General features: G+C 42.7%; 1 protein-coding gene across 1 annotated transcript; it reads left to right on the top strand.

The window, feature by feature from the left end:
- The first annotated feature begins 1,254 nt into the window (after positions 1–1,254).
- On the top strand, positions 1,255–13,934 carry RCN1 (reticulocalbin 1). Its single transcript, XM_066320292.1, has 7 exons — positions 1,255–1,646; positions 2,136–2,723; positions 6,595–6,788; positions 8,313–8,491; positions 9,016–9,076; positions 11,662–11,861; positions 12,725–13,934. The coding sequence occupies exons 1-7, from the start codon at positions 1,255–1,257 to the stop codon at positions 12,830–12,832; spliced, it is 1,722 nt and encodes a 573-aa protein (XP_066176389.1). The 3' UTR covers positions 12,833–13,934.
- Positions 13,935–25,760: the final 11,826 nt, after the last annotated feature.

Below are 25,760 nucleotides of genomic sequence, written 5' to 3'. Positions count from 1 at the left end.
CAATAGAAGCAAGTCTTTTCTTCTTTCTTCTCTACCGGTCCCCCTTGCTTTGGGGGTGGTCTCCGGGTTCTCTCCCCCTTACCCTGCCTATCCGATTCTCTACTTTCCCTGACTGCAGCCACCATCATTCTAACTTGTCTCTTATGACCCTCTTCTTCCCTCCTAACATATACCCTCTGTGCTTCTCTTAATAGCTCATCCAAACCTCTATCTTGCCAATCTTCCAATTTTTCAAGTTTCTTCCGAATATCCTCCCATGATTTTGCTACAAAATGTGTTTTTAGTAATGCTTGTCCTAACGGTGTTTCAGGGTCTAGGCCCGAATACAACTGCAGATTTTTTCGTAATCTCTCCAGCCATTCCGTGGGGGTTTCATCTTTCTTTTGTCTTTCATTGAATGCTTTATTAATATTTTGGCCTCTTGGAACAGCCTCTCTAATACCCTGGATGATAATAGTCCTAAGGTCTTGCATGTGTCCTCTATGGTTTTGGTCTTGATGATTCCAGAGAGGATTCTGTAAGGGCCATTTGGTATCGGCTAAGGGCCCCTGGACATGCTGGGCGTCCCAAATGCGCATCCCAGCACGTCTGATCATATTCTTTTCCTCTGCGGTAAATAATATGTTCAGAATGGACTGCAACTCCTCCCATGTGTATATGTTAGGTCCTAGGAATTGATCCACTCTTTCTGCTACCCCTAAAGGGTCTTCCAGGATGTTTCCCATCTCTCTTTTAAAATCCCGTACGTCACCTGAGTTAAGAGGTACGGATATAAATCCCATCTGTGGTTGGGGACCCCCCATCGGCATTTCCCTTAAGGGAAATAGGTTATGTTGCCGGGTTTTGCTACGTGTTTGCGGTCCCTGCTCCAGTTCCTCCTGCTCACTTTGCTCGGGGTGAGGCGGAGGGGGAGCCAGTGGTGACGGGGGTATATAAGGTGGGGGTCCCATGGGAATTTCTTCCTCTTTTCGAGCCTTATGTTCCTTAGATCTTTTTTCCTCTGAAAGTTTGAAAATAGCGACCCCTGGTGTCGTCAGCCAAACTGCCGCATAGTCACTTTCCTCCTGACTGAAAGGGGTTTTGGAGTTCACCCAAAAGTTCAATAACTGCTGTACCCAATCATCAGCTGACCCATACATCGGCCAACACACATCTTTTGATATTTTCTGCCCTCCCCAAACCTTTACACAATAATGTATCATTTTAGACTTATCTTTCTCCCTTATCCCGGGATAATGTTCCCAATTCTCCAGCATGAATCCTAGCGGGGAGTTCCTAAGTACTGGAGGGGGCTTTATGGGTGGAGGGGGCTTGCTTTTCCCCTGTCCCATCTTCCGGAGTGCCTTCTTTTCACACGTATTCACTCGCTTCCCCTGGTTCGTGGCTCACGCCCTCGCGGGCAATGAGAAACGCACTACTGAGGGTCCGCTCTCACTTGGGAAATCCGGCTGCCGGTTTCCCTCTCACGCACACATCATACGTCACACTCCGGGATTCCCGACCCCGACCGAACGGATTCCCCTGCTCAACGGGCAGTACTCACGCGCTCCTGCGTCTTCGTCCGGACTCCTGTGCACAGAATTTATAGGGTCGACCGGTCTTTTCCCTGCCTTTGCTTTGAATTTCGGATCGTCGGTGGGAGTGGGGTGAAGACCGGGAGCCAAGGCCACCTATTATTGTAGGTGGGGCGCCTCCTCAAGCCCCTCACGAGTCCACCAGCATTCCCATCCGAGTCACGGCACCAAATTGTTACCAATTTATGACCAAAAGCCAATTATGGTTTCCAATTGAAATTTTATTAATTACAGCAAGCAAAGCAAAAGCAGTTTCAGCGCTGGGCGACAGGTGGGCTCTTCGTCCCACAAACCCGCCGCGCCGATCCGGGGTCTCTGGTGTCCTCTTATACAGTTCTGTTCCTTGTCGACGTGACTGTCCTCGATGTACTCTGCGCATGTCCATCCTGTGTTGCTAGGGTCTTGATTAGCCTTTCCTCAGATGCAGTTAATCATCGCAATTAGCGTGTCCCTGAAAATGTTTATCTCAACAGGAAGGGGTCAGTAAAGTTATACAATTTATCTATCTCTTGATTTAGTGAGCAGACATTCTTTATCTATCTCCCTTCATCCTTGATTTAGTGAACAAACACACTTTATCACAAAACCATCAGCGGCCCGGCGCTCTGGACGGAGGAGCAGCAGCGGCGGGACAGCGCAGCCCCGCTGTTTGGAGCCGTTTTATGGGGCTGAGCCCGGGGCGCTGTGGCCGAGCCCGCGGCCCCTCGCTGGCCCCGGGGAGGGCCGTGCCCGCGGCTCCGCGGCTCCTCGGCTCCTCGGCGGTAACCGTGAGGGCCGTGCCCGCGGCCTGCCCCGCCGCCCGGGCCGTGTGCGGACGTGGCGCGGCCGGGCCGGGCGCGCTGCCAATGGCCGGGCCGGGGGCGGAGCGGGCCCGGGGCGGGGCGGCGCTGGGCCGGGCGGGCGGCGGAGCGGAGCGGGGCCGCGGGAGCGGGGCCGGCGGGGCATGGCGCTCGGAGCGGCCGTGCTGGCGCTGCTGCTGGCGGCGGGCGCGCTGGGCAAGCCCACGGCGCGGCAGGAGCGGGCCCGGCCCGCAGCCGCGCAGCATGAGGACCGGCCCGGCTTCCAGTATGACCACGAGGCCTTCCTGGGCAAAGAGGAGGCGCGGAGCTTCGACCAGCTCAGCCCGGAGGAGAGCCGTGAGCGCCTGGGGTGAGCGCCCGGCCCGGGCGGGAGACGTGGCAGGGGGAGGGCCCGAGGTGGGCCCGGGGCGGAGGAGGCGGCCTGGGGCTGCCTCAGTGTGCGAGGGGCGGCGGGACCCTTCCCGCCGTGAGCGCTGTGTGCAGCGGGAGCCCGAACCCCAGAGTGGTGCCCTGAACCCGAGTGTGGTGCCCTGTATCCCAGAGTGGTGCCCTGTATCCCAGAGTGGTGCCCCGAACCCCAGAGTGGTGCCCCGAACCCCAGAGTGGTGCCCCGAACCCCAGAGTGGGACCCTGAACGCAGAGTGGGACCCTGAACACCAGAGTGGTGCTCTGAACCCCAGGGTGGTGCCCCAAACTCCAGTGTGGTGCCCCGAACCTCACTCTGGGACCCTGAACCCAGTGTGGTGCCCCGAACCCCAGTGTGGTGCCCCGAACCCCAGTGTGGTGCCCTGAACCCAGAGTGGTGCCCTGAACCCCAGAGTGGTGCCCTGAACCCAGAGTGGTGCCCTGAACCCCAGTGTGGGACCCTGAGCCCCAGAGTGGTGCCCTGTACCCAGGGTGGTGCCCCGAACCCCAGGGTGGAACCCTGAGCCCCAGGGTGGTGCCCTGTACCCCACTGTGGGACCTTGTACCCCAGAGTGGTGCCCTGAACCCAGAGTGGTGCCCTGAACCCCAGTGTGGGACCCTGAACCCCAGAGTGGTCTGCAGGTCAAACCTCTGGGTTTCGACTTCTCTCACACCCCGCTGGTTTTGCAAAGGAGCAGCTAACAATTCTTGGCTTCGGTGTTTTTCTCTCCTGCCCTTTCTGGCCCCACAGCCATCAGCCTCGGAGAGGGAGCTGCGGTTCCGGCTGTGGGACCTGCAGCCGGAGGGCTTTGCTGCTGCAGCTCCCTGCCCCCGGGACGCTTGCCAACACCGGATCAGTGCTAATCGAGTTTAAACCATTCCTTCTTTACAGCTACGTTTACAAGTCCACTTCAAGCATCTTCCCACAGCTTGCCCGCTTATGACTTCTTTACTCACAGTGTTTCAGTTGCTATTACTTCCATGCTGCACTTTATGCAAAGAGTGGGGGACCATGCCTTACTTTACTGCTTCTCCCTCCTTTACACCTACAGGACACTAAGAAGAACTAAATCTAATAGGAGTTAAAGGAAGATCCTATAATGTAGTTATCACGAAAAGGATTGTTTTAAATATCTGCATGTTCTCACCAAGATTCCCCCTGCCTTCCCTTCCATAGGGAGTGGCACTTGCTAATTTTCCGTCTGGTCCTACCCTAAGCACTAGCACTGTGATCTCACTGAGTAACCTCTTGATCCTTCTGAGAGCTGTGACTACTATTTACGTGTCTCAGTGAGTAAACAGATGAAGTGATTACCAGAAATGATCGACTTCATCCTCATTGTTTCAAGAAGTAGCAAAAGAATCCATATTCGCAGCATAGATGATCTGTGACCTGGATTCTCACGGGTTGTATCACCATCATGGACATGCCTTTCCTAATACTCGCCTGCACTTACTAGTACAGATAATTCAGTCAGGGATTCACCAATGATTTACCAATACAGCTGTTTTTAAACAATTTTTACAAATGTTAACTCAACAAGAGAAGAAGATTTAACTTCCAGTGGTCTCACTGATTACCCTTTGGAGGGGTGGCACAGGCATGTTAAATCTGTTAAATATAGCCTGTAAGCTTTTAAATGGAGGTGACTGAAGTGGCCCTCTGAGTACACATTGTGGGGTGAGCCCTGTGCATCACTGCACCAGGGATGTGGTTCCTGGGGGGCTTTTGGGAAAGTTTCACGACTTCCAGCATTTCCCAGCCTTGTAATTTTGGATAGCAGCATGCTGGGAGGTAAAGAGAGGATTTAAAAAATGTCTCTTGGCTTAATAATCTGATATACTGAGCCCCTTCCCCCCATTTTTGTTATGGGCAACTTCTATAGTGAGTTACAGAGTCACTTCTCAGCAAGTGATTGGCTTTTAGGAAGAAAGCAGATTTAATTAAAAGCTATTTTTAAATGACTTCTGGGAGAAAAGAGAAACACAGTCTGCTGCTCTGAGCAGAGTGCATGCTGCTCTATTTATAAGCCATTTTACCTTGCTTAGGAAATGTGGCAGCACACTGGTCATCCCAATAATAACAGTTAAATGTGAGGTCCACAGTCCATACAACAGCTTTTTATCTGTGCCTTTGGGAGCCTGTAGGACTGTTTCATTGTCCCCACCTTCGGCTGAGAAGTGGGTGGAATAGTGCACAGGATGCAATGGACCTATAAGAACAGATGAAAAGGAGGAGGCATGAGTCTGGTGCACAGTCCTGACTTCTTTCATGTTATACATTGCCAAGAGCTACTAGCATAATCATTTAGTACCTTAACAGTAGAAAAAAAAACAACAGTTAAACAAATTAAATTAAATTCATTGTGGAGAAAATCTGATGACAAATGGAGTCCATCATGCAGGGAAAGGGACCACTGATAGAAAAGAGAAAAGGTTTTCTGGTCAGTTAATTCACACTTTGCCAATTCAGAAAGGAAATTCAGCAGCCCCTTTTTGCCCCATAACTCAGAAACAGCGGGTTTATAAATTCAATCTGATGCTATCAGACTCACAGAAGATTGCTGGAAGTTCAGCAAAAGCCGCTGTTGTTATTTCAGCAACCACTTTGTAACAAGGGCTTGGGAAGACACATTGCTTCACTACTTGAGCAATTCCAGTTGGCCAAGTGTGGTTTCTTCGTGGAGAACCAAGATGTGGAATTGAAAAGAGTGTTTAAACATGCAGATCTTTTTCCCTGTGTCCTGTGGCTGCCTGGAAAACTCACCTGTTGAATGTCAAGTCAGGATTTAGACCACTCAGCTCCTGCTCTTACCCCTGCATTCCAGTGGCACATCAGTATTCCACAGGCATGGCATAAGCTGGCACCTGCAGACAGACTGCCCCTGCAGCTCACGTGGTGCTGATGTGCCCAAAGCCAGGGTGGGTGTGCTCAATTCCAAGAGCAAGGACAGAAGCCAGTTTTACAAGCTCAGCCCCAAAATGGTGGAGTTTATCAATTGCAGAAAGATTAATTGCAGAGAGGTTAGTTGCAGAGAACATACATGGTAGAGAGAGCATTCTCTTTTTTTTTTGGTAACTGCTGCTGTGTGCAGAACGTTTCGCTCCTGCTGATTGCAACGGTGCTCGAGGCTGGCAACTTGACACAGGACAGAGGTTTATTGCCCAGCTGTCAGCAGTGGCAGGAGACCTGCTGCAGAACTTGATACTGCTTTAGTGAGTAACAGGCATTCCTGGCAACACCAGCAATACTGATTTCTGCTGGGAATGGAAGGAAAGAAACAAGTGGAGGGGCAGACGTGGAAGGGGAGACTGTACCTGGTGTACACCCCCAGCATTCCACAGTCATAGAACTCACTTCACCCAGGTGTCAATCTGCTGGAAAGCCAAAGGGGAAACTGCAGGTGTCCACCAAGTCCTGGATTTTTTCCCTGGTTGCCTCCAGCAAGTTTGAGTACAGGCTTTGTCCTGAAGTGAAATCAGTGTCTCCTGCTCTGCATCAGCATGACCGATCCCTATAGGCAGTGAAGAACAGATCCCCTAAGATAGGAAGCACAGCCTGAGAAAGCCAGGTATTCTCTAATTTTGGTTGTGCAAGTTCCCTTTGAATTATTTGTAGCTGAAATATGAACAGAGGCATATTCCTTAAGATGATGTGTAAAATGCAGGAAAGCCTTAACCAGTAGGACAGCTTTTAGGAGTTTGGGGCACTCCGTTTTTGTGGAAAACCGGGGCCAGATAAAGATTACTAAAATCGGCCGGACATGCAGTTTGGTTTTCTGCCAGCTCTCAAAGATGCTGATCTCTTTTTACAGGAAGATTGTGGATAGAATAGATGACAACAAAGACGGCTATATCACGACAGAGGAATTAAAAACTTGGATTAAACGAGTGCAGAAACGCTACATCTATGAAAATGTGGCTAAAGTTTGGAAAGATTATGATCTAAACAAGGATGATAAAATTGCCTGGGAAGAATACAAACAAGCCACATATGGTTATTATCTGGGTAAGAGAACATCTTCAGATTGTACCATCAAGGATTTTTGAGATTATAAAATATGATCTCTTGCCTTGCAGTCAGCAGGAGTTTGGTGTCACATTTAGGACTCTTGAAGCTCGCATTAAATTTTATAGATGCTCAGAGGTCAAAAGCACTTTTTAGTTATTTATTGCAGCCCTTTGCACGTGGGTCACCAGCACAATGAAGTTTTGTAGTGGTATCATTAAATATACTGACACAGCTGAATGAAAGTCTCCTCCAGTTAGAAATATATTATTTTTTAACATTAAAAAGGGTACTTTAATTAAAAAATAATATATTGTCTAATTAACTGTATTTGTGAATCTAGTCTCTAAAATCTTAAGTGTAGTTGTTAAAAATTTAGTCTGTATCTAAGGTATAGCCAAGTTATTGATTAAAATCATTCTTGCAGAATAACATGCTTCAGACTGTGATCAACTGCAAATGAAAAGCCTTAACAAATCAGGCAAAAGAAACATTTATTAAAGAATATACCTGAATTCCCCCCACCCCCCTATATGTTCCCTTTGCTTTTATAAGTTAATGAAGGAAGAGGAGGAGAAGAGATCACTTAAGCTAAAGGGCAATACTGACAGAGCAACAAATCAGTATTAATTGACCATTTATACTTACTGGAAATGAGAACACAATATTTACCTACCACAGAGGCAATTTCTAGAGCAAGCCTCCTATAGCAGTAATAATTCCAAATTCTACCTTAGATTAAAGTGGAGTTTGTTACATTTGTGAAAGGAAGTATTTGACACGCAGTCCCTGCAGAATTATCCCTGAAACCCTTCTCAGCCCTTTGTCTTTGCTCCCTCTAAGCCCCAAGATGAGGAGAGCAGCATTGTGGGCTTGCATTAATGAACACTTAAAATTCCCATCTGTAATTCCTGGCCAGGTCTTTTTCACCTGTGTTTGTGTCAGTTTAATGATCCTAGTTTAAAAATTATATCAAATACCATTTCTTTTATGCCACTGAACACCCTGAAAAAATGTCATTGTTTTAAACTGAAAATAATTGTTAGGTTCCCTGTAGCAGAGGCGTAGTAGCACTGAGATAATTTCAGTCAGTCTGCCACCTTCTGAAACTATTTTTCCTTGGTTTCCTCTTCTTGAAACTGAAAAGTTGTGTGGATCATATTGATTCCTAAACAAGAAGAAAACTTCTGTGAATGAAGTCTGCCCCAAATGCTGCCTAAGTGGTGCTTGTAAAGGCAGATTAAAAAAAAAAAATCCGTGAGGGATAATATACCGTACTGCAAAATCCATTATTCTGGATTGTGACAGAAGGCTTGCTCAGAAATTTACCTCTACTACTGTCACCTCTAAAAATCAAACCAAGTACTTGACCCCTGAATTTAAAACTTCATGGGGAAGAGAATTTCCAGTTAGAGCAACAGCTATTCTGGCAATAAACCTTTTTATTTCTAGACTCAAACAGCTTTGTTTTGCTGGTATGTTTTAAAGGAAAACACTTCTGAGATCATCTTGATTCATTTGCAGAAAATCCAGAAGAATTCCAAGATGCAACTGATCAGCACAGTTTTAAAAAAATGCTGCCCAGAGATGAAAGACGATTCAAAACTGCAGATCTGGATGGAGACTTGGCTGCCACTCGTGAAGAATTCACTGCTTTCCTTCACCCAGAGGAGTTTGAGCACATGAAAAACATTGTTGTCTTAGTAAGCAAAGCAAAATCAGTGCCATTGTTTCTATTTTTATGGATGAACTTTGAAGGCTTCTCTAACCTTTCCAGGCAGGGTTTAGAAAGAGACACACACATAATAGCTAAATAGGGAACAGAAAGGGGTGCCTTTCATGATATTCACTTAGTTTAGAAGCCTCAATATAAGACAGACTTTTTAAGTGCCCTTAGATAGCTCCTAAATGGAATCAAGAAACAATCTTGGGGCACAGACCTAAACCAAAATAAAAGGAGAGTGTGCTGACATGCAGCAGCTGAGTGTTTCATGCAAGCTGGTATCTGCCCCTAACGTAAGCAGTTCATTCATACAGGGAATTTTTTTTCAGCATGAAAGGATACTTGTATATTCATTGTATAAACAACAGTCACACTGGATTTAGTGAGACTACATTCACTTGTGTACAGGGGCAGGTCAAGACCTCAGAACATTAACTGATCAAAGGCAGGTAATCAGAGTTCTCAGCTTTTTTGTGATTACTTTCATGCAAAATTGTTTTCCAGGAAACCTTGGAAGACATAGACAAAAACGAGGATGGTTTTGTGGATCAAGATGAGTACATTGGTAAGTGTTGTTACTTGTTTCTTATGTAATCTCAAGTCCATTTTTCCATCTTCACTCAAATTTGCAGCAGCATGAAGAACCCAGAGTGAACTGTGTTCCAGTTCAACTATTTTACACCAACCATCCAGCCCAGTAAGTTTCATTTCATTTTAGGTAGAGAGCAATGTGACCAGGAAGAGTTCCTCGTGCTTCACAGCACAAAATTCTCCTCTTGTTCTCGTGTAACTCAGCTTAGAGTTTTATGAGAACATAAGCAGGGAATCTGGAATAGTATTTTTCATAGCAGGGATATTCTTTGCATATTACACCAAGTTAACTGCTGTTTGAAGGCATTGTTTAGAAATGCAGGATGATGGAAAATGACTTGGTCTTTTCCCAAGTTTGGATGGTTCTCAAATATCCAAAACACCTGGGAAGCAACTATTGCAAAAAGAGAAAAATTCACCTTGTTCCTACTAGGTTTTTTTCCTAGTTTAATTAGTAAGTAAAGCCCATACTTCTGTAGAGATGATACCATTCTATTTTGATGAGTTTTAAATCCAGAAAGCAGCACTAAGAAGGCATTAGTGCAAAGCTGGATGAACCTTTCTGTTTCTAGTGGTGCTATAAAGATCACTTCACATAGAATCAGGAACAATATACACATGCTAATTAATGGCAGGGGGTTCTGTTCCTTGTAAATTATATTTAGCCCAGAAAGTGAATGCTATTCATCTATGACTGAAATAACAGAGCAGCATAATTTCCACAGTAATTTCAGTTCATTCAGTGACATTACCTACATATAATTATAAGGTAATTGTCAACATTTGTTACCATGTGAATGCTGGTTTTTCTTGTCTTCTATAGATAGGAACATAGAATGTTCTAGTCACGACCACCCCACATTGGCAAGGATGATAAAAATCAAATTGACAGGACATGTCAGTTGCTTCAAATAAACAATATAATTTGCACTTTAAAAAATGAAAAAAGAAAGTGAATGTGTTGTCTGAAGTTTTCTTCATGAATTGAGAAAACTATGCTTAAAATACTCCTACTTTCCTTTATCATTAGTATTTTTTTTAAACTTTGATGAAGTTGAGATTAACAAACCAACAAAAAACTAATTCTCTTCTTTTCTAGTTTATAAAGAACAACAAAAAGAAGTCCAAAAAATTCATTCTCTAGATGGAGTATTTGTTGGGGAGATTTGCTGAAGCTTATATAATGATTCCACCCTCCTTTTCCTTCTGTCCTCCGATTTTGTCTTTTACAAAATCTGGTTTAGATTTATACAAGCAGCAGGGTAAAATACCTATAACAATGTTGAGCAGAGAGAAGTAAATTCTCACTGTGCATGGGCAAGTAACAGAATATTAACAGGGACACTGGGGACAGTGACAAGGGAGAACCTCAGCCCAGTGTACACACTCACACTGCAGAGTCAGGGGGTTATTCCTGCCTCTGAATTCAGCATTTATGTTTCCCACAGATAACAGCCAGCCTCTGACCCTCACACCATCCCTGTGGGTCCACTTTCCCTTAGCACATCCTTGAAAACCAAATCCAAAGACACTGGAGAGGAGAGGAATAGTATCCCAAAGAAGACTTTAATTCTAAATAGAAAAGTGGAATGCTTGAGGAAAAAGCAGTCCTGATGAGCAGGAAAGGATTGGCCACGGTGACCAGAAGAATGACATGGACACACCACTCATGATTTGGAAAGCCCTGTGATGTAAAGAACATGTAGAAGTCAGTTGGTTTTAATAATCACTGCTACTCTCCTGTGTTTAAGCAGAAAGCAGCTGCCACTGTGGCCCTACCAATGGTGTAGCAGAGGAGTGACATGCAGAGCAGTAATCTCTGCATCCCATGTCACAAACAGTGCTCCCTCGCCAGGTACCAGCCTGTGACAAATGCACTGTGCCTGTGCTTCCTCACAGAATGCTTGGTTCATGACTTCTGCAGCTGTGCCTTTCTGCAAGTGTCTTCTACTGCAGTGTGCTGCAGCACTGCATGGTTAAAAGAGAACTGGTCTACTGAGCTGAATATCTCTTACACAGACTTCTCTAAAAGCAGTACAAATGCATGCAAGTTCCATTTAGCAATTTTTATTTGCCTAAATTCCCCCTGTGCCTTTTTTCCTGTAATCCCTCAGCTGGCTGGAGTCTGATCTTATCCACAAAGACATTTGCTGGCAGGGACAAGATAAAATGGCTAAGTTCCTTTCTCCCCATGTGACCGAGCCTAGCACTAAAGCTTATGACTGCTATTCAACCAAAGATCCTTAGAGGATTTTGTTCATTCTGAAACTCAGATGATGGTCTTTGAGCACGTTCACCTCTCCTGTTAGCCCCAGCAGCAGTGCACAGGTATGATCCAGGGTAGTGTGAGAATGGGCAGAATCACCAACAGTGAAGAAATAGGCCTGAGAGAAGATACAGCTACTCTATTTACACCCCACATTTCTTTTTCTGTACAGAGGGACTGTGCAAAGAGTGAAAAGTTCAGTCTCTTCTGAGGAACACTATGAAGATATCTTTAGTTTATGCTTAATTTGCAAAGTAAATAGGACTCAAGTAAGACCCTTATTTCCTCTCCAGCTGATATGTTTGCAAATGAAGAGGGTGGACCAGAGCCTGACTGGGTGACTACAGAGCGTGAGCAGTTCTCAGATTTTCGTGATCTCAACAAGGATGGAAAGATGGACAAAGACGAGATCCAGCACTGGATCCTCCCCCAGGACTATGATCATGCACTAGCTGAAGCCAGGCACTTAGTCCATGAATCTGATGTAGATAAGGTATGTACTGTTCCAGAACTGTTTTTAAAGAAGTTATAGATGGTGTTGCGGGTCTCTTAAAATAACAGCTTGCAAGGATTTATTCCTAATAACTTTTCTTTGGAGACCAGAATTGCTAGTGGCTTAATGTTTTCATGCCAGTTTCAGTTGGTAGTGTTAGAATTAAACTCTATTTTACAGCTTTGTATCAGCTCTAGAAGTTCCCTTGGCATAAGGTGAGATGAGAAACTATTTTAACATTTTAACAGCAAAAATACTCCTTTTCTTTTAAGAGCGGTCATGACTTTTGAATGTTAATATAGATTAAAAGAGGAAAATAAAGCTACATTTAGATACCCCTTGTACTCAACTGTAGGGGTAGCAGAACCACTCTCAGTTCCATATTCAAGCACGTATCTTTCACTTAAACACTGGCTCTGATGAGGGATAGTGTATTCCAGATGGTGGTCTTCAGAAGTGTAATGCAAGCAAAGCTGGAACCTGAAAGCCAAAATACTCTTATTGCAGAAAGTATAAATTGCTAACATAATCTTCCACAAAGAGTACCAGAGGATTTTCATTTTTACTGTCAGGAAGATGAACCAAACCACAGGGCAAAACTGTGTACTGGTAATCAGTCCACTGATAACCTGCTGTACCTACTGCTTGGCAGTGGGTTCGTTGCAAAGAGCTTTCAGGTAGCAGTTGGACCCAACTGAAGCCTGTGGGACTTCTGTCTTCAGCTGAGCTCTGAATTTCACTCACAGTGGCAGCTACAAGTGACTGCTGAACCTGCTTCCCAGGGCTCTTACAAGTCTGTGCTGGTGTGTCTTTGACTTAGTTTTGAAGATATTCTTAGAGATGTTTTGTTTTCCTCCTACCAGGATCAAAAACTAACAAAGGAGGAAGTTCTAGACAACTGGAATATGTTTGTTGGAAGTCAAGCTACTAATTATGGGGAGGACCTCACCAGAAACCATGATGAACTATGATACAAAGTACCAACCAGTGCTCCGCGGATCTTCTCTCTACTTTACTGAAATCACTGTGTCCATCGCCTCTTAGAGGGAAGATGGGCAAGGGACACTCACAACTGAATGACTTGCATTAATACTATTTTTAACATGCCAGCTTATTACCTCGGAAACCATGTAGAAATAGCTTTTTTACTCCTTTCACATGATTAAATACAGTATATAATTACTACATTTTTGTCGTAGAAAACTAAGAAGGTAACTTTTCTGAATAGGTTAGAGCCTGACATGGAAAAGGCACTTCTAAAAACATTGCAAAGGTCTTTAATAGCCAAGTATTTCCTTCAAATACCCACTTTTACCATAGTGAAATGCACCTAAGATTAGAACCCTAATGTTTAAACAGACTTAAGTTATTTAGTTGTCTTTTCTGATAGCCTGTGACAGCTAACCCTCTGAGCCTCCTCCCAGAGAAGAGTTTGATACCAGCTTTGTCTCCACACCGTTTCTGTGTCCCTGTGGGGTCAGTGGTGCTGCAGGAGTGTCCAGCAGCCCCATGGCTCCTGCTTTAATGTGCAAGATGCAGAGGTGGCCCTGGTCCCTGACCCCGGCATTCCCAGCCAGGGATGCAGAGTCCAGGGTGGCAGCTGCTCCTTCTGACAACAGGGAAAGGTCCAACTGTTTGTAGGCCCTTGGCTTTGCTGCTTCCTGGAGGAATTGTGCCACATGGAGCTTAATTTATCTCCTGCTTTTCACACTTTACCCGAGCCCTGCTCTTGTTCACGCAGTGTGAATGGCAGCAGTTCTGTGATGGAGAAAGAATGAGACATATCACCCCTCTGGGCCTTCTGTCTCCTCTGCCACATAAGAGGACAGATTTTTGTGGCTGAAGTTCTGGGTTTGTGTGTATATACATGTATAAGTACATGTTACTGAAGCAACTCAAAAGATAGCTCTCCTTCCAAAAAAGGGGGGAGGCTTCCCACACAGGTGCTTTCTTTTTTACTGTATAATGTGAGTTGTTACATGTATATTTTTAGTTACCCGACTCCTCTAAGTTTGGTTGTTTTTAAATGTACTGGTTTTAAAATAAGCACAATAAAACAATACTACTTTTTGATACTGTGAAGATGCAATAACACTAACACAGATTACCAGAGAAATTATGTGAAAACACAAACCAAGCCTCTAAAGCCAGTAGTTCCCAAAGCATCGGAGTGATCATTTCCGAAAGCATCTGGACATACAGCTCCAACTGTTCTTTGTTATTAATTAAAGATAAATTTGTTAAATAATAGATTTAAATAGATAAAATTTTAATAAATAAAAATTAAATAAAAAAAGAAAAGCCAAAACTACGTGCAGTATACAGAGTTGCTGTAACTAGAAGTTGTTCTGGTGACTAATACTGGGAGATCAGGACTCCACAGCAGTGTTCTCTGGGAGGTTCCTGGAAGGTCTGGTCTAAAATATCATACCCTGTTCCCATAACCATCCAGAGGGAAGCTTTGAGATTCCCAGGATGTGAGACACTTCAGCAGTTCAACACATTTGTGAAAACCATCAGGAGTCAATGCAGAACTGACCTCAGTAAACAGTGTCATTTTTATAAGGTCAGAGAAGAACCATGGTGGAATATTTTACTTGAAGATAATTATATCTAGATTGCTGTGTCTGACAGAGATTGCATGTGCTTGCTGGCACCACTACTAAGCTTTTGGGGTGTACTTCTTATGACATTGCCAGCAATATCTGAAAAATCCCTACCTCTCCCACTAACATACAGTAGGGCAAATGTCATAAAAGTGAACTGGTTTTGTTTTTACAGTACCCTCAAGTTAAATAAAAGCCTAAATGCAGTGTTATCTTGGAAGCCATAAAATTGTATCTGTATAAGATAAGCACATGCAAATGATAATATATTTTGTTTATGGCTTGGATTTGGAAAGGTTTATTGTACTCAATAATCCTGACAATCTTTATCAAACTAACATTTTGCTAACAGATTTTCAGTACTCTCTGTGTATTCTCAGATTGCCTTCTGCTGTTTCAGGAAATAATACCTTAAAAGACCTCAAAAAAAAGCTTGTTTCCTGCAAGTGAAACTGCAGCTCGGGCTGTGCCAAGGATTTTCACTGGAGCCCAGGGGAAGGTTGTTTGCTCACTCTTGTTGAAATTCAGTGGGAGTTGGGTGCTGAGACACTAAGCATTGTTGCCCTCAGCTAAACATGACACTTGGGAATGCACTGTGCACTGTCCCAACAAAAACCCCACATCTGTGCTTTGACAAGCAGTCACATTTTCTTCCACATTACTAAACGAGTTTGGAACAGAATTAGCGGCATGCAAGAGAAAAATGGTGTTCTCATATTTGTTCTTGATTCCTGTTACTGCTTAGAACACATTGGTATTTTCCAGGATAACACTAACATTCAGAGTAAGAATGCTGAAATCAGAGGAGTTCACATGCCAACAGTAACTGAAAATTTAGATCCATAAAAAGGTTTTATTTTTTTCCCAAAAGAACTCAGTTAGCATATATCCAGCTAGGAAAAAGGCAAACATGCCAATTAGAGTGAGGTTTAAAATAATCAAATTATTTATCAATAGTGGGAAATGGGGTCATAGTAAGATTAGGAGCTTTTTTTAATAAAGCAGAATATAGAAACAGTTTTAGAGAGCATAAGTACCCCTGATGTGATTTCATTTTAAAGGCTCCCCTGTTTCTGCAGTCCTTCATGGTGTTTCTCTTACCAACATTCAGTAATGGCACAGTACATTCCATGCACTAAATTTCCCTTTCAAGCTCAATACACTATGGAAGAGTAACTCCAAAAGAGACTAGAGCTTCTGGGTTTAAATTTAACACTATTTAAGGAAAGCAAACCTTTGCTAGGGGATATAACTGTTAACATTGTGATTTTTCAAGCCTAAGGTTTCTAATGGGGTTTGACTGTTCCAGAGATAACATTTTTTTTCCTAGGTAACATATTTCAACTCACATTATGAGCAAACGTTACAAAATTTTAGTGTAATGTGAAATACTGTAATGTCAGATAGCATTATTTATCTGCTTAATATGACTAAAACCATTAATTGCTGGGAGCCATACTTCATCCCAGCAACATGAAAATCCATTTTGTGCCTATCTTGTCAGTTATTGCCGATTTTCTTAATCAATTGTGACACGGTGAAATTCTGTTGGGAAGTGTGTTTATATATTTTCAACTGCAGGTTCTGTATGGTAACTTATGACATAGATCCTCCATTAACTCAGTGTTTTTACTATGCCTGTGCCACAATACATCAAAGGTAAATTTTTCTTACTTAGATATCTGGAATAGTCATTATTATTGCCCATGCAGTTTTAATTATTGGAATTTATGAAATGAGCTAAGTGGCTAATGTTCACTGTCTTATAATTCCATTTAATGATTCAATCAGGTTGAATCTGTCTCCTATTCCAATAAAAGGTATTGTACATAACTCCCTAAAGAAAGGAGATCACAGCCCATCCTGCTCTTGTTACACTTACACAAGTACCTTACAATAGTTGCATAATATTTTATTATTTGCTGTGCAGAAGCTGATCTTGATCCCAGTGAAGTTATCATCAACTCCTAGTTCTAAGGAGTAGAAGAACTACTCTAAGGCCTGGTCTAAGGCCTTGGCCACCCAAAGGCAAGCAGAACAACGGGTGGTGGGACTGGAGGTCAGAAATGACCTTGCAACCATCAGATCCCGATCTCCTCACTACTACTGAGCACTAGCATTTAGGAATTAGACTGATTCATACTCCTGTGAGATAGTTAGGGTGTAAGTCTAGTTCATGGAAGGCACGGTGTAAAGTGTCTGTTCAGGGAGCCTGAGGCATTTCACTGAGTCATGGTGGCATCACTCTTAGCAAATGAAGTGAGTTTTACAGAGTGATGGAAGGATCTACGACAAAAGATTTCATAGCTAAAAATTGTGCAAAACCTGACTTGGCCTATAGTCAAGCACTTGGAAGTGCTGGACTTGGAAGCACTTCTCTTTTCATTGCTCCAATTTAGTGGATACTGTGTTCCATTCAGTACGTCCAGCAAGCAGCATATTAACCATATCCACTAATTTGAAAGGGAGAATTGAGGATTGTTTCCCACTGAAGTGTCAGGCACCAGTAAGGCTGATGTCCCTGTGACTCAAGTGCTGTATAGATTATCCCAGTCATGACAAATTTCAAAGTGACCTCGGAAGAACAAGTCACCAGCTTTCCCTTAGTGTGGAACAGTGAGCAAGGGGCACACAGGTGCACGTGACACACCTGCATTCTGCCTCTCCACAGGACAAAGGAACACATCTCCAACAGATGGGAGCATTTCCTCACTATGGCAGTAGGGCAGCAGAGCCAACAGAGCTCCATTTCGTGTGCTGTGTATTAATTGTTTTTCCTGTGGAAGAACTTACTTCATAATCATAAAGGGTTCAAATATGGTCTGGTTGACTAACTTGTGAAGTTTTAGTATTTTTTAAGTGTTTCTTAGTTGGCCTCATTTGTGGTCTGAAACTGCCACATACCTGAAATTCCAGAACAGCTGTATAGAACAAGCGGATCCCGAGTCTGAACACTAACTAAGGGTGACAACATGTGCATTAGAAATGACAATGTTCTATCAGACCAGCAAGAATTCAGATATGCATCAAGATGCGTAGGAAATATTTTCTTTATATGGGAACAGCCTGACAGCCTTTAAAAAGGACCAGAGGGGGCACTAAAGATGAAAAGTTAGCATAGCTTTTGAAAATACACCTTCAAGTAATTACTGTACTTACTGAACTCTCAAGAGCCTGATGTTCTCAGGACTTCTCAGGAAGTCCTCTGTTTGGATAAAAGTGAATTTAATGCTTCAGGATGAAATAAAAGTGGGGATAAGCTTTTGTCATTAGATCAACTGTAAGATAACACAGGCATACAGAACACATTACTGAGGAGACAGACAATCCTCCCAAATTACTCCCAATGCCCCTCTCCACCTTTTAAATTTAAATATGGCTTTTCACACACAGCCTTGGTTGCTGAGACACAAAAGGAAGCAATCCTAGTTCAGAATCCATCAAGTGACAAGTGCAACACATTTCAGATGGCTAAAACTTCCTGAAATCTTTACATGGTAACATGTAGCTGAGACATTTTCAAATCATAGGGACCATCTTTTTTAAAGGGTGAATTCATAAGGAAATTCCATGGCCAGCAGGAATGAAGCAAAAAGAGTGGCTGGAGAGGTATCCTAGATGAGAACAAAACCAAAAGCTTCTCTTCATTCCTGCTATTAGCTTAGCAGATTTTGTATCAATTCCTTCACCTGTCTTTTTTCTTTGTCCTTCAGTTTTAAATTCAGCTAACAGTACAGATGTAACATTTCTGGGAACCTCCCAAACCTCCCCACACAGCTGAAAACTGAAATGTTTTGTGCCAAAGAAATGATGTTTTCATACCTATTACATTCGCTCCAAATTGGGTAACAGCAAAGTATAGTTAAACAAATAATTGAAAAAACTCTACAAATGCAAGGGACTAAATAAGGTGCAATTCCCAAAAATAAGGTGCATTCCCATATATACTTATAAATATATCTAACCTGAAACAGATTTATTTAGGGTTATGCTGAGCTGGAATATTTTGCTTACTACGAAATAATTTAAAAGATAGCTTATATCAGAAAAGTGTTTGTATACTTGCAGGCTAGAGAGTCCTTTCTTTCATGGAGACAATAAATGCAGTAATTTGCACTCGAGTTTAGTCAAACTGACAAATGTTTCCTGCATGGGTCTTTCTCTAGGGTAGCTGCATGACCTATTCTTGAGCTAACAGTTAAACCCCATGGCTCTGTGCCAAGGCTGCCTGCTCAGCTTCTTAATAAAATTGTCTAGGTTAGGTCAGCTCTACACGTGCTGTGTGTTCTGGGTGTGGAGTCCAGAAACGTGCAATCATCACAAAACCCATCCACCTCATTCTAAACAGGATCAGATTTAGAATAATTTAGGAAATTATTTCAGTATAAAAGGGACTTTTTTTCAGTCTTGTTCTCCACTTGCAGTGGGTTCACAGGACAATTCTGTAGGCGTCGGAATGGATGCGATAATTTATTTTTTTCCTCTTTGCAAGGAAATCCATTTCCTGCACTTGATACCCCAAAGCTGGGAAAAAGTAAACTTGCAGACAAGATGTTAAATTAGGTCCTCTGGGATAAGGAACATGGGGATAAAGTAGATTTTCCTTTGAATCAGACTATTCATGGTCCAGCTTTGCAGAGAATTTTCTAGGTGTGTAACTGTGATGTAAATAAACATCAGTTAATTAGTGGGAACCTGTGTCCAAAATGCAGTCAACAGGGACAAGTAGAGCCCTTCAACTATGGCCTCAAAAGGTATAATTATTGGTGAATAAAGTGCAAACATCCCCTCTTTATATTCCTGCATCCCTTCATAATGTACACAAACAGAGCTGAAATGAAACAGGCAAGATGAAGAGCAATGAGAAACGACATGAAATACTGCCTTTAAAATCTACTTTATTCAACTGGAAACAAAACATTTTAAAAGGTGATAATGCTCTAAAAGCTATTTAACTCACCAGCCAAATCAAACTGACCAAAATCTAATTTATTCCTTGTCTTGTTTAGCAGATGCTTAAAAGATCAATATAGTTGTCTCTGTAGATCGACATGAAATATTAACCAGCCTGAGTGTTCTGAAGCTTTTTACAACATATTCAGCCTCATTAAACATTAAGCAGCCTTGAAATATAAATATAAAATAACTATCAGCTTCCTAGCCTTCAGACACAGAACAAAGGTAACACAAATGTGGGAAGCATGAGGAAAATATATTAAATGAACTGGGAATTCACAGAGAAGTTAACTTAGGAAAGCTGTCAGTATAAATTGGCTCAATCAGATACACTTTACCGTAAGGAAAGAAAATATTGTAAGATCAGAAGAATACCTGCTATGGAATAGGACAGTAGTGTGGCATTTATGGCATGACAAGTTAGTAGAAATAAGCCTCTGACCACAGTTATACTAATCTGGGGTCCAGTCGTTGGTTTAAACTCCAGCTCCTTTCACCCCTCATATTTGCTGTAAGATCCCCTCCCCAGGTTCAACGAGAATGGAGCCCTCTTTTCATTACTGCCTGGTATGTTAAAAATATCTGGGCAATACAGCAGAAAGGAATTTCAGGTTCACTAAAGGGAAATGTCAGCTTTGCAAATCACTGAAAGTAACCGGACATAAACTGTCAGAGTAAGTCAGTGAGACAGTGTGGTTATTGTCAGCACAGAACTCAGGCTGCAGTCCCAGCTGTGGCTAAAGGTTAGAGACAATACAGCAAGACAGTCCTACGAGGATGCACAGAACACCTAATTTAGCTAAAAACACTGTTTAATATAGGCAGTATGTTTAATACCTGTTGCTCCCATTTAGCTGCTTGTTCTATGGTTACTGCACATTGATAGCAAAGAATAAAATCCAACCTCTCACAAGATTTCTTTTACCACTGCTGTCTCTGCCAGGGTTTACAGAGAAGCACTGGGGTCAGAGCACAAGTACCAGTGCTAAATCCTTTGCAGCCACCTTCTCTCAGTTTCATCAAGAAGTGAAACTCCATGGGACTGATTCCCCTGCAGAGAGACAAGATTTTGTAAACAGTATATGGAGCTGTTAAGTTTCAATTCTCTTCTACAGCTTGAAGGTAGGAATGCCAACAATTAGTCAATGCAAAAAAAAACATGAGTTGAGGATGAAACCAAGAAGCTAATTGGATATGCCTAGAGGCAAAAAACCCCCAACCAAACCAAACCCAAAAAACCAAAACAAAACACATTTAATATAGGTATTTTTGAATTTTTGCAGCATAAGCAAGATAGCAGTGGGCTCACATAAAGAATAAGTGTATCAGACACATTTAGAAGTGATATTCAAATAGTATTTGACATTGGACTATTTTTGCTGAATTCTCAGAATAGAACTGGAAAGATACTTTTTCATTCCACTGCATTACACCATATTTTTATACTTTCTCTACCTGTATGCCATGCTGTTAACAAGCATTGGTTTGAACAGCATCAAATCAAATGTTTTACACTCACTTGCATGCTGAAATTTCAGATTTCCTTTGCAGAGAGCGTTATGCTATCTCCAAACGTGTTCTAAAATGAAATTAAAAATTACATGTAATGGGAAAAGATTGCACACACTGTGAGCAAATTTTTAAGTCAAAGGGGCAAATTATTTCCAACAGGGACAGGCTTGTGAAGGCAAGTGAAGCCTCAGATCTCCTGTACCCTCTTCAGTTCTGCACCATCCCTCCCTGCTTCTGGGACAAAACTCAGAACAATCCCAGATAAAGGTCAGCCCTGCACTACCAGAACCATGCTCATCCCTTCCCTGTTCTGCTGTGTTTTGTCGTTGGGGTTTTTTTGGGTTGGGTTTTTTTTTTTTTTTTGTTTGGTTGGTTTTTTTGGGTTTGTGTTTTTTTTTTTTGGGGGGGGGAATATTTTGGATTTTTTTTGTTTGTTACTTTGGTTTGTTTTTTGGTGTTGTTTTTTTTTTGGTTTTGTTTTCTGCCTGGAGATTGTCAGAGCTGAGCTGTCTCCTCAGTTCCACTCAGCAGTGACACAAGGAGTCGCTCACATTCCTTACAGCCACGGTGGTGGAGCACAGTGAAGCTGTAACAGGGATGAGGCTGCACGATGCAGACGGGAACGCACCAAATCCTTACAGCAGCTTAAGGGGCAGCGTGGTGCCTTGCTTGCTTCTTTAATCTGAGTGCTTTGCCAAAATTGCAGGTCCTGCAGGTTGTTTGGGAAGAAAGGTAATGTGACATTTGTGTCAAGCGTTTCTTTGTTACCGTGGTGCGACACAGAGGAATCGAGCAGGGCAGTTTTCTTGCTGACATTGTCACAGCTCTTTTTTCCAAAACTCCTGGTTTCTCAAGGGTCTGCTCATTCACGTGTCATCCTTGTATCTCACTGAGCTGCTGGCATGTGGGGAACAAGGCAAAGACCACAGTTAGAAGGTCACCTAAATGTTATGAAATTGGCATTAAGGCTTAGGGTAGGAATAAGCAGGCACAAAGATGGGGATGGATAGACAGCAATAGTACTGTGAGGGGAGAGGAATTTTCCATGTCCCACTGCTCTCCAATCAAACCTGGAGATCAAGCACAGATGAAATCTGCTTCACTTTTTGTGCTTTGGCTCCCTTAAAAATCTGAGTAACATTAAAACCAAAATTAATGCCAAATTTACTGCCAATATTTGCTCAGACAAGGTCTAACTGTTTGCATTCATTGAGCTGCACTTGCACTTCTCTTAAACATCCATCCAAACTCAGTTTCTGGAATGCAAACTCCAAAGACTTGCAGGTTCTTTTCACACAAGACCTCTCCTGTCCATGCACACAGGTAAGCCTTTTAGCCAGGCAGTCCCTCGTTACCTGTAATTTTATTACTGCAGTGTTTTTCTCCTGAATGCACAGCTCCAAGCAACGCTGCAAAGCAGAGAAATAATTACCTCCCTCCTGTGCATCCAATTCCATGGGACTCCACTTTCAAAAATCCTCACAGTCCCCAATATGACTGATCTCTCACCCACTGCTGAAAGTTTTATTACTGTTGTTCACCTAAGTTATTTTTCTAAAGGCCAAATAGAAAAAAAAAAAAAAAAAAAAAAAAAAGGGCATATGTTCCTATGCTGCTCCTCATATTTCAGAGGGTTTTCTAAAGTTCTAGTTAGCTCCCAATGCTCTCTCCTCAGCCACATCTTCAAAAAATATAACTGCCAACTAGCACATTAATTATGTTTCCTCTGTCAGCAAGAGTAAACAGAGAGGAAGAAATGAAGACCTAAAAAAGAGCAACTGACATTGCAGAGAGTGGGGAGGAAGAAACTTCCTCAGACTTCCACCAGTCCCATCCAGGGTGCTGAGCGTGGGCTGGCATTCCTCCCTTTGCCTCCAGCCCTGTGCTTTCCTTCTTCTTGCACTGTAATTTCTTCAGCAATCTCTTCTGCTTCTGCATTGCTGCAGTGGTTAGGGCAGTGAAATTCTGCCTCATGACTGGGATTCCTAAGACTTCCAGTAAGAGAAGTGATAAATCAACTACAGTTTTATCTTTCTTTGACTAAAATTCATACCTCAAGAGCACCAAACCATGAAGAAATGGCATACAAGGGAGAGAGAAAATAATCACATGGATCAGAATGGCACACCACAAATGCATCAACCCTTAGCTCGTATTAATTGTATGGTTCTAAGAACGATATTTTCTTTCTCTCTTTCAATGTACCTATGCTGATTTACATCCCCAGGCACTGTTAAAAATAAATTTAAAATAAATTTGTCTGCAAACAATCCCCCAAGGAAAAAAATGAACACTGAATGAAACATCTCTGCACAGGTTTTTTGCTGCTGTAGAGGACATGTAATGGGTATCTGTGCAGCAGCACATGAAAGACAGATGAGGAAGCAAATTATTCAGTTGTTTGGTTTAAAACAGAACAAAAATGTTAACATATATGCAAATTTCTTTCAGTGAGAATTGTAAAGCTATCTTGGTACAACTCTGACTCTCCATTGTCTCTAGAAAAACTGAAAACCTGTTTAGATCAAGACAGACACTGGCACACACATATGGGTGGGCAATTAGAAAGCCATCAAAACATGCCAATAGGAATGTGTGCTGGTTTTGACTGGGATAGAGGGATTTTTCCATAGTAGGGCTGTGCTTTGGATCTGTGCTCGAGTCGGTGTTGGTAAGTCAGGGGTGTTTTTGTTATTGCTGAGCAGAATTACACACAGCCAAGGCCTCTTCTGCCTCTCACCCACCCCAGGAGAGGGGGCTGTCAGCAGGGGTGGCCTTTGTCCCCCCAAGTCCCTGCTCCATGGGATGGAGCCTGGCTTCCCTGGGGATGGCTGAGCACCTGCCCACCCCTGGGAAGGGGGAATGAACTCCTTGCTTTGCTTTGCTCGTGTGGATTGCTTTGACTTCCCCTATTGAACTGTCTTTACCTCAATCCATAATTTTTCTCCCTTTTACTCTTCCAACTCTCTCTCCCATCCCAGTGTGGTGGGAGTGAGATTTTGGGGCTCAGAACATGTGAGCTCTTTTAGAACTCCCTAATCGAAATCTATGACCTACTCACAAGCCTTTGAATCTCTACTTGCTATAGGTCAATTGAAAAAATGAGTTTCTGCAGCAAACCTTTTAATAGAATTAAATTTTTCCTTTAGGAGTTAAATGAATATTAGACACTCATATAACTGGGTACAAGCACACACAGAATGTAGATGAACTACCAGCAGGAAAGTCACTTGATCACTTATTTTCTTCAAATCTCTGATATTCTTCAGTAAGTTTGTTTTCGAAAGACAGCGTGCTAGATTTGCCAACAGGCTGGAAAAAAGCTAATTAGAACTAACTATTGTTGGGAAATGTTAATGTGGAATGGAAGGCATTTAAGGAACAGTAACAGAGTTTAAAATGTAAGTTCATTCCAGTAAATCAGTGTCAAAATGACAAGAGAAGCCAGCATAGCTCAAGACAGATATATGGAACAATATGTAAGACAAACAAAACTGCTTTTGAAGCCATCTGTAGAATATTGGAAGTGAAAGATTTGATCAAGTATTAAAAGAAGAAGGCTAAACCAAATGAAACAAAAACCAAAAGTGAATCAGACAGTCAAAATCTCTCAGTGTGACGTTTTCCCTGGTTTGGGTTTTTAAACTTTTTTTTTTTTTTTAATTGGGTCAAACCCAAAGATTTAACAATTCACTTTCCAGAATGAGAGTGAAAAACATCAAAGTAAAATGCAATGACTACTTGGAATATTTAAAGAATTTTTTTTTGCCTTAATGTAACTGTTCCAAGATATAACTGTATGTGATGCCTCCAACCTGAGTACTCCTATAAGCAGTTTTAAAGCTGTCTCCAACCTTTACTACTTGATTGTATCAATGCAAGTTACACACTCCCCAAGCAGGTACTTTGGCTCACATTCAGGCAAATGGAACAAGCAGCCCAGGTGATCACTGTGTCAGATACTTCCAGTGCATGAGCAACCTCAGCTGTGCAGCAGCAGCACTTGAAGGGCAACTCCTACCCTTCGTTTCTGCAGGAATTGTACCACATCCTCATTCAGTGTGAGTGAAGGGAACGGCCCTTCTTCTCCCTGGCTGCCAGTTTGGGTGCTGGGAGCTCTGGGTGCTCTCTGGTCCTTCAGAAGCTTTGGTGGAGCACAGGGCTGTCACTCCTTGCACACACTGTCCTTGCCCAGAGTGTCCCCAGCAGGTCACCTCTGGGTGACAGGAGGCAGATGGCACTGACCATGCCCCACCCCTCATGATGGTGATTTGCAGCAGGGTACTGGGGCAAAGTGGCTTTCTCAGTCCTGTCTGGCTCCTTACCCTGTCATAATGATCAAAACAGCAAAGGTGAAGTGTTTCATGGTGGCTGATCTTGGGTAAAAAAACTGATAGAATTGGGGTTTGCTTGCTTTTTCTAAATCAAAATAAACTACTAGGAGAAACAATTCAAAATTACTATCATCCTGGGTGTTTCATAGATCTTCCTTAATCTTTCCTGCAAGGCTTCCAAAATCTTTGACTTTTTTTACATGTAAGCCATAGCTATAACCTTAATGCTTCACTGGCACTTCAGTCTGAGTTTTCTAACTTTGGTTAGACAACTAATGATGCAAATACCATATGGGCATGTCCTGATATTAACACTCAGAAGAACTCACTGCTTTATCCACTGTTGATGGCATCAATGTCACATTTTCCTCATACAGTGCAGTTTCCCTATTGGCTCAGTGGCAGCCCGTGCAAGGGAGCAAGGCAATGACTTACACACCTTTCTTCTCTTGCCAAAGGATGCACAGCTACTCACAGCTGAGCCCAAAGGG

This window comes from Sylvia atricapilla, chromosome 6 (assembly GCF_009819655.1).
Source record: "Sylvia atricapilla isolate bSylAtr1 chromosome 6, bSylAtr1.pri, whole genome shotgun sequence".
NCBI classification, from domain to species: domain Eukaryota; kingdom Metazoa; phylum Chordata; class Aves; order Passeriformes; family Sylviidae; genus Sylvia; species Sylvia atricapilla.
Note: the sequence above shows the minus strand (reverse complement) of the source record. Positions and strands in the feature narration are given on the sequence as shown.

Excerpts from the sequence above, each read along its gene's own strand:
- RCN1 (XM_066320292.1), top strand. The coding sequence starts at position 1,255 with ATGAATCCTAGCGGGGAGTTCCTAAGTACTGGAGGGGGCTTTATGGGT. Across the intron at positions 8,492-9,015 it reads TGAAAAACATTGTTGTCTTA|GAAACCTTGGAAGACATAGA; the intron begins GTAAGCAAAGCA and ends ATTGTTTTCCAG. Across the intron at positions 9,077-11,661 it reads GGATCAAGATGAGTACATTG|CTGATATGTTTGCAAATGAA; the intron begins GTAAGTGTTGTT and ends TTTCCTCTCCAG.